The sequence below is a fragment of the Acanthochromis polyacanthus genome, chromosome 12, assembly GCF_021347895.1.
Source record: "Acanthochromis polyacanthus isolate Apoly-LR-REF ecotype Palm Island chromosome 12, KAUST_Apoly_ChrSc, whole genome shotgun sequence".
In the NCBI taxonomy this organism is placed as follows: Eukaryota; Metazoa; Chordata; class Actinopteri; family Pomacentridae; genus Acanthochromis; species Acanthochromis polyacanthus.
In genome coordinates, this window is record NC_067124.1 from 40,353,518 (window position 1) to 40,371,029 (window position 17,512).

The following is a 17,512-nucleotide window of genomic DNA, read 5'->3' on the forward strand; positions in this document are numbered from 1 at the left end:
GTGTTTTCCTTTAAATAATTGGCCATTCTAATCACAAATGTGTGCAAAAAGGGGCAAATTGTAGCATACAAAGTCACCAAAATGTACAAAAAAGACAAAATTTGGTGTCTAAGCTGGGTAATTGTGGCAAAAATCCTATTATTGACATTTTATCAACCAAACAACATAATGCATGAGAGCCTCACTGCAGTATATTCCATCATGCTTTGAATTATTTGTGTTTTCTTTACATAATTAGACATTTTGACCATGTGTGTGTGCAAAAAAGGGACAAATTGGAGCCTAAAAAGTCACCAAAATGTAAAAAAAAATGTCTGCATGAGTGCCTCACTGCAGTATATTCCATTATAATTTGAATTATTCATGTTTTCCTTCATATAATTACACATTTTCACAACTAAAAGGGACAAATCGGTGCATAAAAGTTCACCAGGGTGCAGAAAGCCAAGCGTCTGATCTCGTCCCCTCTGATAATAAAATGAAACCTACACCCAGGAGTCTCACTTTAACTCCGTCACAACGTTCATGCATGAACTAGAAGCCCTGAAACCTGCTGAATTTATCCCTAATCGGTCGTTTTTAACGGCTTGTGTGGAGATGCTCGTTGGGTTTGTTTACTTGGAGGCATTAATCCGGTAGTAAACACCGCTGGGTCCGGCCTCCGTCACCGTGGAGTCCATGTGACCGCCTCGCTCATCCCCACACCAGCTGCTCACTGCCACCTGGTGGAGCTGGAGGTTACAGCAGTTTAACCAGACCACAGAGGCAACAACAGGGCAGTTTAGTGTTCCTGAACGCACCAGTTACCCTGCAGGAATCTGTCCAAAAACACTTTAAATCAGGGGTGCCAAACTCATTCTAGTTCCACCTTCAGTCCAGTCTGATCTCCAGTAAAACCACAGCAGAATAATCTATGAATACCCACAACTCCTCATGGTTCCTTTGTTTTAGCGCAAAAAAGTTCACATTTAAGGAATTATCTTTTTACTAAACATCATGAACAACCTGAAACTTATGAAGAAAAATAAGTTCAGTTTCAGCAACATTCATCCTCAGCACTTACAAATACGGTGAACCTCTGACCTTTTTGTGTAAAAAATTTAAACAAAACTGTGAAATAAAACCCATTCATCCTCAGTTTATCATTTCCACATTACAACTTGCAGATCACAGAGTGTCTACAAAGGAACACAACATTTAGTCACCTGGAACTGAACCATGGAGGATTTACTTCAGGATCACAACCACAAAAGTCAGATTTAAAAAAAAGACAAAAAAAAGGAGACCCAAAATGATAAAAACAAGACCAAATACTACAAAAATCAGACATAAAGGGACAAAAATGAGACACATGACAAACAATGCTACAAACGACACAAAACAAAGAGGAGACAAAAAGGTTACAAAGTGACAAAAAAATGGACAAACAGCAAAAACAAGACAAAAATATTACACAAATGTGAGACGAAGACACGACGAGACCGAAAATGACAAAAATGAGACAAAAAACACAAGTGAGATAAAAAGGAGAAACAAAACAACAAAAACATGAGAAACAAGAACAAGTCAAAGTATTACAAAAACGAGACCAAATGACAAAAATGAGACATAAAATTACAAAAAAGAGATGCAAAATGACAAAAATGAGACATAAAATTACAAAAAATGAGACAAAATGACAAAAAATGAGAAAAGGAAACAGAACGAAAAAATGAGAAACAAAACGACTAAAATGAGACGAACAAGTCAGACAAAAAACAAGTCAAAAATATTACAAAAATGAGACAAAATGACAAAAACAAGACACAAAACAACAACAGAAGAATCTAATTTTTTACTTTATGATCCAAACAACTTGTCATGGTCTAGAAATGATTTTAAATTTATAGTTTTACTAATTTACAATCTGCAGTTAATGTCTTCTCTGTAATTTTTACACTTTGAGGACTGGATTGGACCCTCTGGAGGACCACTTTTGGCCCGCGGGCCTCATGTTGGACACCCCTGATTTAATTAAACTCACTGGTGCATCGACATTAAATCCACACAGGCGAAGCTAAATCTAAATCTACCTGGAATCAGAAATGAAAGGAAAGCAGGTGATTACACTTAAGGTTTATTCATTGCTGAAATATAATCAACTACTGACTTCTCAGTAAATAATGTGATAGAAATCTACTAAAACTATCATTTTTCTTTAGAAGAAAAACAAAAAACAAGGCTTGACAGGGGTATGAACATTTCATATGCGGATAAAGTGACAGGATGTACTTAAAACTCGTTTTTCTTTAGAAGAAAACAAAAAACAAGGCGTGACAGTAAGAACGTGATTGCGACTCGGCAGAAAGTAAAAGGTAGTCGGGGTGAGTATAAGATTGGCATGAAGACTGATTGGGTTACACACATAAATACATGGAATAGTACATTTGTTTCTATCATGATAGGTCCTTGTCTTTAACACACCGTGAAGTACTGTAGAAATAATCACTGCTAAAAAGAGCATACAAATAACATGAGATAAACATGTGTTACAGTCCACTTGTTTAACCTGTGTTCAATCTCTTGGTATAAAAGCTAGGAATATCTCAAATAAATGAACATCATAAGCAAGGCTTCTCGTAAGTTTCTTCATTTTGGCAGGAGAGGGATCCTTGTAATGCTAATTACCAGCAACTCTGACATTTTATCTATACGTGATTAAATCACTAGGGGATATAGAGCAACTTCCAAATCAAGTTTACACTACAAACGTTCTGGGGATATACTGAATAAACCATCACATACTGTAGGAGTGATTTCACAACCTCAGCAAAGAACTTGACCAGAGAACAAACATGCACTGACAAACTATCAACAAAGGTCTTTGTCCCCGTGTCCCTACTCCTAATAAATGCACTTTACAGTTTAAAAAAAATCCTCAGAGCCTCTAAGTGAACAACAACAAGACAAAAATACACAGCAGAGACGTTTATCATACAGCGAGAGGTGTAGCGGGGCGTCTAGTTATGGGGGAGAGATACATTAGCAGGTCATTTCACCTAAACTCGTCTAGTAACTGCACAGTGTCAGCCAAGCATAGTGTCAATGCACTTAAGGGGTTAATTAATGATCCTATGGAAACAGTCAAAACACCTTCCAATATAACCTGGAAGAAATTCTGGTGATATTTTAGAGGACGCTCTACAGTAGTTGTTAACACACTCACTCTAATAGTCAGATGCAACAGAGACACAAGGCGAATTCTCCCGCCTTTTCAAGTCCCTTTGTTTTCTCTCACTTTCCCGTTTCAGAACAGAGTATCTTCCCTCGTGTTTGAGATGCTCAGTATCTGTATGTTCCCTGCAGGAAAGGCATCTCCTCCGGACCCTCGCAGCCCTGCCTCTCTCCGGGTCTCTTCGCCAGCTTCAGCCTCTTGGCGTCTCCCCGCTGCAGCCCTTTGGCCCGGCGGCGGCACGACACCTTGTGCCGGCGGAGGAGCGCGGCATTCCAGAAGCGAGCGGAGCAGCGGCGGCAGGAGAAGGTCCCTCTGGCCCGGTGCGAGGCCCGGTGGATGAAGGCCGTCAGAGGCCGGTGAGACTGCTTCCCGCAGACGCTGCATCTCAGCCGCTCCTGAGCGCTCGAAGCTTTCCGAGGGTGTTTGACCGCCAAGTGGACCAGCAGCCCAGCTTTACGGGAGAACACCGAGTTGGGGCAGATGGGGCAGCCGAAGCGTTTCACAGGGACTTTGAGAGACGACAGGATCTGCACCTTCATCCCGCCGGTGTTGACCAGCTTGTAGCCGCCACCGCCCGATCCCCCACCTCGCCTGATCGTCAGGCGGAGCGAGCCTTGCTTTTTACTCAGCTGCCCTCGTATCGTACAACTTATCTTTTTCTTCCTTTTGACTCCATCGAATCTGACTAAATCTTGGGATTCCCACTTATTTTCCCTCCAATCTCTCCTGTCGGACTTTTTTTTTTCTTCTTGTGCCGCCTCATGTCGTCGTGCGACAGCTGGACGCCGCAGTCCAGGTGCTGGTGGGACTGGGTGCCTGATTGATGATGGGGATGATGGTGGGAGTGATGGTGATGGTGATGCAGATGGTGATGTTCGGTGGAGGGCAGCTCCGTGAGGGGCTGGAACGGGGCGGTGGTGTGCAGCGTGCGGCTACGGGATCCAGCCGGGTATATGTGCTCTCCTTTGACTCCGGCTGGGGAGTGCGGGTGCTGGGGGGCATGATGGTGGAGTTGGGGGGCAGAGGCTGGGAGTAGGATGGGGCGTTAGAGGCAGAAGACTGGGCCGCTGCGGCGTCGTAGAACAGCGGAGAGTAACCGGTTGGCGGTTGCGGCGGTGGCTGCTGGTGGCTGTGAGTGACCACGCTGAGGTTCTGCCCTCCGTGGCCTTCACCAGAGGGAGCCATCTGCAGCAGGGCGTTGGTGGCCGCCTCGCTCTCCGACGCCGACTGGTTCACATCGCCCCCACTTCGGTTGTGTCCGGAGCCGCCGCCGCCCTCCTGCGGGTTGGACGACTCGGCGCGGGTCATGCCGTGCTGAGACTGCCGGTGTCGGGTGAGGCTGTTGGAGTAAGCGAACGCCTTCCCACACACCTCGCAGCAGAAGAGCTTCTCACCACCGCCTTCGTGAACCGTCTGGTGGTGGGCCGTCAGGTGGAAGTGATGGCGGAAGGACTTCCAGCAAATGGCGCAGGTGTAGAGTCGAGGAGGCGGCGGCGGGGGCTGCGGTTGGGGCGGCGGCGGCGGTGGCGGCTGCTGCTGCTGGGGGTTGGTGTCATGAGGCTTGACGTCTTGAGAGTACGAGTAGTAGGAGGAGGTGCTTGGTGCTTGGTTCTGGCTCCGGTCTTGGGCCACGCTACATTGAGGATTTGGGTTAAAGCTGTTCATGTTCTCCGGAGCCGGTGTGGTGGGCACCTCCTCCAGCTCCCCTTTCTGGTGGAGTTTGCTGTGCCTCCTAAGGCTCTGCGAGTAGCCAAACTCCTTCCCACAGATGCTGCATTTGTAATTCTTCGCCCCCGAGTGGACTGTTTGATGCTTGCTGAGGTGGAAAGCCTCTCTGAAGTACTTTCCGCAAACAGTGCAGTGGTGGGGCTTCTCTCCGGTGTGGATGCGGTCGTGTCTGCGCAGGGTCTCGCGGCGTGCGAACCCCTTACCGCAGACGCTGCAGAGGTGGGTACGAGGGAGCCCGCTGGGCCCCATTCTGGGGGTGTATTGCCTACGTTTGGGGGGCTGATCACCGGCAGCGGGGTCTTTCTTAGCTCTTGGTTTGCGGGGGCGTTTTGGTTTGGCAGTAGGGTTCTGTGGGTTGCTGCTCATGGCCTCCTGACTCCCACCACCTCTGAAATTCTTATCCATACCGGAGGTGGATGAAGGCGAGCCCAGAGGTCCTAAACCGAGACCACCTAGCAGACCTCCTATGATGTCCCCCCTATCATCCCCTCTATTTCCACTGTTACTAGCCGCCGTTATAGCGGAGATTGCGTTATTGACAGAGCTAGTGACATCATCCTCTGAGTCATCCAGGAGGGAGGAGAGGGGCAGGTGGGGCTGCTGCTGCGGGTGGTGGTGCTGGTTGTGGCTCTGAGAGTGTGGATGCAGTGTCGGGGCCAGGGGTGCCTTTCTCAGAGCGGGGCCCGCCATCCCACTTCCACAGGGGGAGGCACCAGAGTAGCATGGAGATGGGTTACCTTGAGAACGGTGGTCATCGTGGTAGCCTGTGTAACGATTCCGAGAGTAGTCAGTGGGGTATTTACCATCTGTTCTGTCCCTGTCATTTGAATTCCCTCCCCTTCCAGACTGAAACAGACCATCACATCCTAAACCTGATTTTGGCTCTCCTTCCCCCACAATGATTACACCATCCTCTTCCTCAGTTTTCCCATAAATAACCCCTCTATTGCTCTGATAAGTTCCCCCTCCTCCATTACCTCCTCCACCCCCTCTGTCCTCACCATCAGTTCCTGTCTTGCTGCCCCGTTGTTTGGGTCCCCTACCTGGCTTGCCGCAGGTGCCTGAGGCAGCATGGTTCAGTAGAGAGGTGCTCTCACGGAAGGCACGACCACAGGCGGGACATCGGAACGGCTTTTCCTCATGTATCTTCTCATGCCGTGTCAGTGACTCTCTACGATTAAAAGCCCGAGAGCAGGTGGAGCAGCCGTACGGGCGGGCGGAGGAGTGTATTACGCCGTGCTGCAGGAGGTGCCCTTTTTTCTTAAAGCCTTTGCCACAATCGGGGCAATGAAATATTTTGTCTGGGCTAGGACAAGAATTGGACGAGGGTTGGGAGGGGGTTTCTTGGGTCGAATGGGGGAGGCTCGGGTCGGGCTGCGCTTTAATGTGAATGGGGTTTGGGCCGGTAGTGGCAGTATTGCTAGTACCTGCTGTGGTTGGCTCATGCATGCGCAAATGCCTGCGAAGGCTCGAGAGGTGAGGGAAGCTTTTGCCACACTCTCCGCAGCTATAAACGGGCTCTGAATCAGACTCTGCGGTGTTGGCTTGCATTGAGCTCTGGTTATCGGATTTAGAAAGGTGGGAATCGTTAGTAACCAGTACTGAGGCAGCAGTGGAAGAGGGAGCAGAGGAGGAGGAGGAAGAAACTACTGATGAGGATGAGGATGATGAGGCGAGAAGGGATGACGGGTCTCCACCCATGTTCGACATACTAACCCCACTACCGATCAAAGCCGGAGGCTGACCGTGACTAAGGCCCCCGTTACTACTCGTGCTGGGATTAGCGCTGTGGCCGTGGCCGCTACTGCTGTTACTGTTGCTTTCAGATTTTCTCTGAGGCAAATAGCCGGCCATAGCCTTTTTCCTCCTGCTGCTACTGCTACCACTACTACTCCCACCTCCGCTGTTCTCCCCTTTGCCATCATCCTTGGATAAGGATAGGTGCAGTGGCAAGGGGAGGGGCAGACCTGCTTCCTGCTGCATCAGGGACGCTATCTGATTGGACGAGAGCACGGGAATGCCCTGGAAGTCGAAGCCGCCCAGTGATGAGGGCTGGGAGCCCGGGTGGAGGGGATGATGGGGGTGGGAATGGGAGTGAGGATGGGACAGGGTGTGAGGTGGAAGCTGCTGCTGCTGGGGGGGCTGCTGTGGAGCCTGCTGTGGCTGGGGGGTGGAGTGGCCGTGGGAGTGAGACGAATGCAAGGCGGGAGGCGGAGCGAGGCTAGTGCTGGGCTCCCCCCCTGTCTGGCTCAACCCCAGCCCTAAGTGGTTATGGGTTCCCTGCTGCACCAGGAACTGCTCTAAGCTAGTGTTAGCAGGCACCCCGGACAGGAAGTACTGATTAGCGGCTAACATGCAACTAAACTGTTGGTGAAGGCTCCGTGCATCAGACTGGGCCCCAACCAACTGGTGTCCCAGAGAGCTGACTGCACTGCTGCTGGGAGGGTTGTTAGAGGTGGACACGGAGGTAGAGGGGGAAGGAGAGGAAGAGGAGGGGCCAGGTGATGCTTGGGGGACAGAGAGGCCGGGATGCAGAGGAGGTGGGGGTGGAGGTGCTGATGTTACTAATCCTCCTAATCCCCCAGCACTCCCACTACTGCTACTTCCCCCGGCAAAGTGCTCAAAGCGGCCTACGCCTGGGTGTAACTGCTCCTGTGCTAGTGCTGCCTCAGACGGGTGGAAAGAGCGCAGGAACTGTGGGTAGCCTGAAGAATGGCTTGAGCTGCTGCTGCTCATCTTGCTTGACTTTGAACGAGAGCTCTGAGATGAGGAAGGCTGTTGTTGTAAAGGTGGGGGAGGAGGGGCACTCATCTTGGCAAAAATGGAGGCAGAATCAGAAAAGGCGTTACCTCTAGACCCCTGCAGGGGGCCCAAGCCAAGTCCAGACAGAAGAGCTCCAGATGACTCAGCCTGCTGCTGCTGCTGCTGCTGGAGTTGATGCTGGTGAAGTTGCACTTGCTGCTGATGCTGTAGCTGTCGATCTAAACCAAGGCCTTTGAACTGGTGGGCCTGGTGCCCACTTAACATCTCTATAATGTCCAGATTGTATTTTCCAAATTGGAACATTTCCCACTCACTGGCACATGGGGGTGCAGGTGCCGAACCTCCAGCGCTTTGAGCGGCAACAAAGATCCAGCACTGACTGGCGACAGACAAACTTTACCCTAAGGGCAAAGGCTACGCTACTGGTGGTTTGAGTCCAGAACTTTATAACTGACGGCTTAACTCTAAAGTTCGTCTTTGCAGATAGTTTATGTCTGGTGCTGCTACTCCCTGTTGATCATCCGCCGCCCGCACTCTACTTCCAAAACGAGTGGGGAAGCTGATGATAAGCTGATGATCAAAGGGTAAAACCAAAGTCTTTTTAGCAGGCAGATGAGTTCCAACTAATTTCAAAATTGCTCAGAATAGTTTTTGTTTAAATCGAGAAGCAGTTCAAACAACTTCTTCTTGTTTCCTTTGAGAATTACTGCGATGACATTTTCCTAAGCAAGATTCCTCATCCGTGTTCAGCCGAGAAGTTCCTATAGCTGAAAACACAAAATCCACAAGGGGATGAAAGTCACAGAGAGGCTATAAAAACTAGCAATTAGTGTAAAAATGTACCAACAGCTAACCCTCACTAACCTGCTGCTAACCCTCTGAACGCTACATAGTTTATGGACGTTTTTTGCCTCTCTAATTTTTCCTCTGTGGCCTGATTTTCCAGCACAATATAAAATTTATAATGCCCAAATTAAAATGCATAAATTTATCTAATTATAGAAATCTATAAATAATGAATTACACTATATATTACTAAACGTAAAATATATAAATATTATATTTAAATAATAAATTCATTAAGAATCTTTTAAATTAATAATCAATTAATAATCACACAAAACAATGTTGAATTTTAGGGATTATTAATTTTATAAAAATGAAATAAATAATAAATTATACAAGATATTAATAAATATCAAATAAATTAACATAAATAGTATACTTAACGAATTAATTATTTAATCAATAATTAATTGCTATTAATAATAAAAATTGTGGCATTTTGGGATTTATTCATTAAAAAATAATAATAAATTACACAAAATACTGATAAATGTCAAATACATAAACATAATATAACATATTTAAATAATAAAAATAATTATTTTTCTAGTTAATCGCAATAATGATCACACAAAAAAGTTTAATTTTGGGAATCATTCATTTTACAAAAAAGTTATAAGAAATTATACAAAATATTAATAAATGTCAAATACATAAACATAAATAAAATATTTAAATATAAATGTATTAATATTTTTTTTAATTATTAATCAACCTGTAACAATAATTACACACAAAAAAGTAGAATTTTAGGAATCGCTCATTTTACAAAAATGTAATAATAAATTATATAAAACTATACTAAATATTACTAGATGTCAAATACATACAAATAAATAACAGTTAAATAAATAAATGTTTAAATTACTGTTTTTAATTAATAATTAATCACTAATAATAATCACAAAAAAATGTTGATTTTGGAGATTACTGATTTCACAAAATGTTCATAAATAATAAATTATACAATATATTAATAAATGTCAAATACATAAATAATATATTTAAATCACAAATCAATCTTTTTAATGAATTATTCATCAAAATGTTGAATTTTGGGAATTATTACTTTCATAAAAACGTAAAAAAAAATAAAGTAAAAAAAAAAAGGAATTCACATCTCCAACATTTTTTCACGTGTTCTCAGGTGTTACCAACGTTTTCATAAAAAGTGACTACATATTTATGTGATATTTCACTACCAACGTTTCTTAATTGATTTCTATACATGTCTACTCTGAAAAAACTGCCTGCAATTCAGATGAAAACTCCCTGAATTTTTGTAGCGTGACTGTTGGTCGCAGCAAATCCATCAAATAGTCTCGATTGTGCTGAAGATTGAAGAATTTTTTTTATTTTTTTTGTACTGAATCTGGTTATAGCAAATGGTTTATTTTTGGCAAATTTTTAAACAAGACCTGTCGAAAAAAAAGGTGATTTTGATTAAATATTACAATTATGAGGTTAAACTTTGGCTTTTTTCCAACAAAAAACATGATTCTTTGTGTGTTTTTATATCATTTTTTAAACGAAAACATGTTAACTGAAATCAAGAATTCAAGCTTGAGGTCTACAGAAATTCCCACATTCTACAGACGTTACAACAGATGAATAAACAGATTGAACACTCTGTGAAACTTACCATGATGCGGTTCTGCTAGACTTGCTGGATAAAAATGCCATGTTTTTTTTTATCGTTATTACTTTCATGTTTACTAAAGAAGTTCTTCACCAGTTTTGCTGTTTATGCATATAGGTGCTCTGAGTGGGCGTCGGTGTGAAAGGAGGCAGACTTGGCTCGCTAAACAAAGCTGCTCTGGAGGCAGTGACACATTATTTTATTATGTTTTTACACATTGTCTGATCCAACCTTTCACCTTTACATGCTGCAGCGGCTCTGTGATGTACATAAATATAGTTGGTCTGCGAGTAGCGCTAAATGTTTACTGAGAACGAAGTGCAGACGGAGAGCAGTGGCGTAAAAAAACATTAAAGCTGTGTGTTTGTAGCTCAGAATTTCTCTTTTAGCTGCTCGACCACTCGTTAAAATTTCTTTAAAACTTCTCAAACTACGACTTCGAGAAGCACAAGATCAAAAAAGTGATCAAACAGGTTCTTACTGCAGTGAAATTTAGATTCTTTTAAGGGTTGTTGGTGACAAAATTTTGTATAAAATTAACAGAAACTGGAAGTTAGAATGAACATTATATTTAAAAGTGTTTCTAATATTTTGTCCACCACATTAATATACATCAGAGGGGCAAAAAATTAACAACACTTTTCAAAATAATGCAGTAAATTGCAGCCCAAATATCCACTTATTTAATAATTCACTCATTTATGTATGTATGTATGTATATATATATACACGAAAACTTTATCTGCAAAAACAGATAACTCCATTTTTATAAATTTTCAGGAAACTTATTTTTTTTAATTGTTTACTTGAGATAATATCAGACTTAGTAGAAAATAGGGCTGGCCCGAAGAGTGGTTTCTGGCCTTCGAATATTCAGGCCCTATTAAAGACGAATATCCGGATATTCGTTCCACCCCGTAACGTCCGACGGGGGGCGGGGCTTGTGGCGGAGACGGCCCGAATATTCGGATCCGTTCGTCTGGTCTCCCGGGTCCACATTTTGTCTTCGTTTTGTCTTCAGTTAAACTGAAGAATTCCCAAACAGTGGAGGTCTTCAGCATCTTGTGTTTATGCAACGAAGTGAAGCGTGACGTCAGAGTCTGCAGCAACCCGGACATTCAGGTGGTGGAAACAAACACGAATAGATGAGCCGAGATGAGCTGAACACGACGGGATGAGCCGAAGGCGAAGGGAAGCGATGAGCTCCGAATATTTTGGTCTGGGGGGAGGAAGGAGTGATCACATAGACATATGTGTATATGTTTATGTGATCACAGGACGGGATGAGCCGATATGGGCCGAAGGCGGAGAGAAGACAGTAACGCTGTATATTCTTTCCGCCCGGTAACGTCCGAAGGGGGGGCGCGAATATTCGGATACCAAAATTAATATCCGGATACCGCCGTAGCGAACGAATATTCGGATATTCGGGTCCAGCCCTAGTAGAAAATACATGACAAAATAGAGAAAAAGTAAATTATTATCATTATTAAACAATAAAAAATAAGTTTTCTGAAAATGTATAAAAATGGAGTTACCTAGTTTGCAAATAAATTCTTTATATATATATATATATATATACACACACACACACACACACACACACACACACACACACACACACACACAGAAATTACTGATTCATTGTATACATACTTTTATCATTAACTTTATATATATTCTTATATTATTGGTTAATTTTATATAGATATATATTTTTACATTACTGATTGATAAATTTAATATATAATATAAAATTATACATATATAATTTTACATGTTAAATTTATCAAATATATAAGTATATTTATATAAATAATCACTAATATAGGAATATGTATATCAATATCAATAAAATTAATCATTAATATAAAATATTAATATAAATATATATCAAATTAATCAGTAATATAAAATATATATCTACATAAAATGATAAGAATATACATAAACTTAATGATATAAATACAAATAAAAGGAATCAGTAAATGGGTTGCAGTTAAATCTAGATTTTTTTTAGGATTTTCAGTGACCAAATTTAGGATAAAATCAACCGTCATGACGACAGAAACTAAAAAGAGGTTTGATGATGATGAATATTCATCTGGTATCAGATGATGTGTGGGAGAAAAGGGCTCATTTCACAGCATAAGAACCATTTAAGGACTATTCATCCACAACTGCTCATTAGGAACAGGAATAAAGGCTTTCAAACGCAGGTCAAAAGGTCCTGCAAAAAAAAAAAAAAAAAAGAGTTAATGTCCATTCAGTTCCAGATCTGAGGTGAGGATGTTTTTAGGCCACCTGCTCTCACTGGTGACTTTTTCTTTTCTGTTCCTTCACGTTTATCTCTAGACAGAAAAAAAACACACACATTTTCAGCTTCATTTATCCTAAAATGAGTCCCGAAAAGGTGAACATAAGTGGGATGTTTTTAAAGGCGCAGCAGAAATCCCCGGAGGAGGTTTAATAATGGAGGTAATTACTGAATATTGTTTTGTTTTCAATGATTCCCTCATAAAATGCAGCTCCGTCAGGTTTATTGTTTATCTCATTTTATGTATTTTCAACAAAAAACCCCCACATATAATCAGTAAAAGTCCATTATTAGCATCTCCAACACCACATCTTACTGTGTTGTCACTTGTTTGTGTCATTTTTAGCCAGCAAAAGCTCATATGTGTTTTTAAAAGTGCTCAAATGGACTAATCTGGGATCAAAATGGTCTAAAACAAGCGTTTTTTTAATGGTTGCAGCTCAACTAAACAGTTTAAAATGAAGATAGAGAAGCTTTTTTAATCAACCTGCTGCAGAAGATATGCAATACTTTACTTTTTCACTAATTTAGCAAGTTTAATTCAACAATACAGGCACAATAAACACATTTTATTTGAATAAATTTGCATAAACAGGACCTGTTTAGCTGTTTGCATGAATTTAAGTTGTTTTTAAGAATCTAAATTTGCAAAAATGTGAATATTCTCTATTTATTTCCTGTTTTGTGACAGTAAACTGAATATATTTGGACAAAACAAGAATTTGAGGAAACTGATCCGCATTTATTCAACATTAATTATTGGATTTGAGTAAATTTTCAATAAACCTGTTGCAGAGGATATGCAATATTTTACTTTTTCACTAATTTAAGGCAACAACAGGGACAATAAACACATTTTATCTGAATAAATTTGCATAAATGGAGAATGTTTAGTTGTCTGCATGAATTTAAGTAGATTTTTAGCGTCTTTTTGTACTTTTTTCGTGCTGTGGATTTAGATTGCATCTCACCTGTTTGAGTCTTACCGTTTCCTGTGCTCGGAGTGATGAAGCTGGAGGGGAGTGAGCTCGAACGCCGTCTATCAGAGCAAGAGTTTCTGCCTCTCATTTTCATGTAAATCTGCCTGGAAAACACACACAGACTGCTGGGATTAGCTGGAGCCGCTAAAAATGATCCAAATTGGCTAAAAAGTTGATCAAAATGACTCAAATTATCTAAAATTAGGTATAAACTGCTTAAAATTACTAAAAAATTGTCCATAATTAACGAAAAAGTGTCCAAAATGTCTCAGTTTATCTAAAGTTAAATACAAATTGGTCACATTGATGAAACGTAAAGAATAAAATTGGATCAAATTTTCCAAAATGACTCAAATTTTCTCCTAAATCTGTCAAACAGTCCAAAACTGGCTTAAAAATGGTCTAAAGTGACTAAAGCAGTCCAAAAATAAGATTAAAAACACATTTTATTTGAATAATTTGCATAAATGGAAAGTGTTGAGCTGTTTGCATGAATCTGAATAGTTTTTAATTATCTAAATTTGCAAAAATGTGAATATTTTCTGGTTTCTTTACTCCTCTGTGACAATACATTGAAGATCTTTGGACTAAACAAGACATTTAGATGAGACAACTTTACTTTTTCATTTATTTAGCATGTTTAATTCAACAATATAGGAACAATAAACACATTCAATGTGATAAATTTGCATAAATGGTACTTGTTTAGCTGTTTGCATGAATTTAAGCTGTTTTAAAGCTTCTAGATTTGCAAAAAGTTGAATATTGTCTGACTTTTTCCTCCTCAAAATCTGTTAAATAGTCCAAAATTGGATTTAAAATGGAGTATAGTGACTAAAGAAGTACAAAATTAGATTAGAAATGATCCAAATTGACTTAAAAATTGACCAAAATGACTCAAATCATCTAAAATTTGGCATAAACTGCTTAAAATTATTTTTTAAAATTTCCATAATTACTGAAAAAGTGTTCAAAGTTAGACAAAAAACACATTATATTGAAATAAATTTGCATAAATGGAAAGTGTTTAGCTGTTTGCATGAATTTAAGTTGTTTTTAAACATCTAAATTTGCAAAAATGTGAATATTTTCTATTGATTTCCTCCTCAAAATCTGATAAGAGTGCAAAATTGGATTAAAAATGGTGTAATGACTGAAGAAGTGTCCAAAATTAGACTAAAAATGACTTAAAAATTGACCAAAATGACTCAAATTACATAAAATTAGGTATAAACTATTTAATAACACTAAAAACCTGTCTATAATTACCGAAAAAGTGTCCAAAATTAGACGAGATCAGTGAACAAACCGGCAGTAACTTCTCTTTAGCGTCTTATTTCGCAGCCTCAAAACATGCTAACGCTGCTAGCCTGGCGCGCGAGCCGAGCTGACGGGATTTCGCCGTTAACGGCCCCGGTAGCGGCTAAGAGCCGTTATACCGGCGCTCATCCTGCGTAACGTTAATCCGGACTGATGTTTACCTTCGGCTCCGGTGGCGGGGCCGCGGCGGGAGGGATGCTGCGGCCTGTCACGCCTTCTTCTAGCCGCCGAGCCGAGCTAGCTGCCGTCCGTGTCTGCGTGCTGTTTTCCAGTCGTTAGCCGGAGCCATTTTCACTGATGCTGCCGCCGCGCGGGGACGGCTCCGGGTTTTCCGCTGCACGCCCGGACCGCACACGGCGGCCGCCCGCTCTCCATCTCGCTGCTCGCTGGACCGGGAGCCGCCGCTCGGACGTCGGTTCGGCGGAGGGAGCTTCGGACGGCGGCTGGCCGGGAATGTTTTTGGGTAAAAGTGAGTGACGTGTGCTCCCTGAACATCGGTCCTTTCCGGCCCCGCTAATGGTTCCGGGGCTCAACGGCGGAGGCACCAGGAGGCACAGGCGGGGTTCAAACTGGGCTACACCCGACCGGCACGTTCACCCCGTCCGGTCCGGACCGGCTCCCTGCACCCGAGGGCAATTTTTTACCCCGCTGGGAGTATTCAAAGTTAACCGCCCCGGGCTCCATAATGTAGTTGAACCTGCAGGCCTGAAATAACAGTTTATTACAAATACACGAAATACAATAAAACAATGAATAAATGCAGTGGAAAAGGGAAAATTGTCAATGCAGAACATTAAAAAGGTTCATTTTCGTTTTGTGTTTGTCACGTTATGTCCTGTTTTTGGTGTTTTCTTTCTCACTTTTGTCATTTTGTGTCTTGTTTTGTAATTTTGATTATTTTTCATTTTGTGTCTTGTTTTCTGTTTAATTTCTGTTTTGTGTCTTGTTTCGTCATTTTTGTTTTGTTTTTGTCATTTTGTTTGTTCTTGTTGTCATTTTGTCTTGTTTTTGTCCTTTTATTTCTTGTTTTTGTCATTTTGTGTCTTCTTTTTGTCACTTTGTGTCTCATTTATGTTGTTTTCTGTCTCATTTTTGTCATTTTTTCAGAAAACATTCATTGGCCTCATGATCACTATTATTAGAATGCTGGTTTCATAACTTATTGCATGCTGTTTGTGCAGATGTCGGTCAGAAATAGTAAATAATGACCCAAATTCAGGCAACATCTCCATTTAGAGATGTTTTTCCTTTAATTTGTCCACATTATGTCAATTATTTTACCAAAAAATACAGATTTTACACATGAAACGAATGATGAGCTATTGATTTAGTCATTTTTGTGTCTCGTTTTTGTTGTTTTGTTTCTTGTTTTTGTCGGTTTGTGTCTTTTTGTTGTTTTCTGTCTCATTTTTTCATTTTAGATAGATACTTTATTAATCCCGAGGGAAATTCAAGTGTTCAGCAGCTTACATACAACATATAACAATTTCTGTCTTGTTTTTGCCCTTTTCTGTCGTGTTTTTGTTGTTTTCTGTTTCGGTTTTTTTGTCTTGTTTTTGTCTTTTGTGTCTTTTTTTCATTTTCTGTTTCATTTTTGTTGTTTTATGTCTTGTTTATGTCTTTTGTGTCTGGTTTTTGTCGACAGGAACAGAGTTAAAGGTTTAGTCTGACATTCTGAGCGTGTGCGGACCTCCTGCTGGTGAAAAGTGTAAATTAGAGAGGAGCACTGTGACGCTTGAGAGACAGCGAAAGTCCAAAAGCAAACATAATATGTCCTGTTTACCTGCTGCGGGGATTATTTCTGCGTCGTACATCTCAGTGCAATAAGTTTATTCACGGGAGGTTCTGAATATGAGGATGAAGCAGCTGACAGCATCTGTAAATTAGACTTTTCATTTCAGCGTATAGCCTCAGCGTGGTTTATACAACACCTCACCAACCTGCTGAAGGCTTTTCGTTCACATCGCTGCTGCTGCTGCTGCTGCTTTGACCCTCAGAAAACATTCATTTGCCTCATGATCACTATTATTAGAAGGCCGGTTTCATAACTTATTGCATGCTGTTTGTGCAGATGTCGGTCAGAAATAGCAAATAATGACCCAAATTCAGGCCACGTCTCCATTTGGAGATGTTTTTCCTTTAATTTGTCCATATTAAATAAATTATTTTCCCCTAAAATACAGATTTTACACATGAAACGAATGGTGAGCTATTGATTTTGTTGTTCTCTGTCTTGGTTTTGTCTTTTGTGTCTCGTGTTTGTCGATTTGTGTCTTGTTTTTGTCATTTTCTGTCTCATTTTTATCATTTTGTGTCTATTTTCTGTAATTTTGTCTTATTTTTTCATTTTTGTCATTTTCTGTCTTGATAGAAGCTGTGTTTTTAATAGATTTTTATAATTTTAGGCAGTAAATTGTTTTTAAAAAATCATTAAATAGTTCAAATCCATCATTAATATCTCTAACACAATGTCTGGCTTTGTTTGTCTCTTGTTTATGTAATTTCCAGCCAGAAGAAACCTGTTGTTCTACTAAAAAATAGCTTTAAATCAAAAATTGACATGAGGAGAAACAATTTTGGTGTTTTTTGTAGTCAGTAAGTGACGAGAGAACTACTATACCATCTGGTCTACCTTTAAAGTGGACAAGAACCTGATAGAACATGGTAAAAAAAAAAAACAGGAATGTTTAGAAGGAGACAAAAGC

At 41.1% G+C, this 17,512-nt stretch overlaps 1 protein-coding gene across 1 annotated transcript; it reads right to left on the reverse strand.

The window, feature by feature from the left end:
• Positions 1-2,100: 2,100 nt before the first annotated feature.
• si:dkeyp-69b9.6 (uncharacterized) lies at positions 2,101-15,405 on the reverse strand. The gene is given in 4 exon segments (XM_022199713.2): positions 2,101-3,969; positions 3,971-8,472; positions 13,494-13,591; positions 14,969-15,405. Coding segments are annotated over 2 exon segments (4,686 nt in total). The 5' UTR covers positions 8,009-8,472; positions 13,494-13,591; positions 14,969-15,405; the 3' UTR covers positions 2,101-3,321.
• Positions 15,406-17,512: the final 2,107 nt, after the last annotated feature.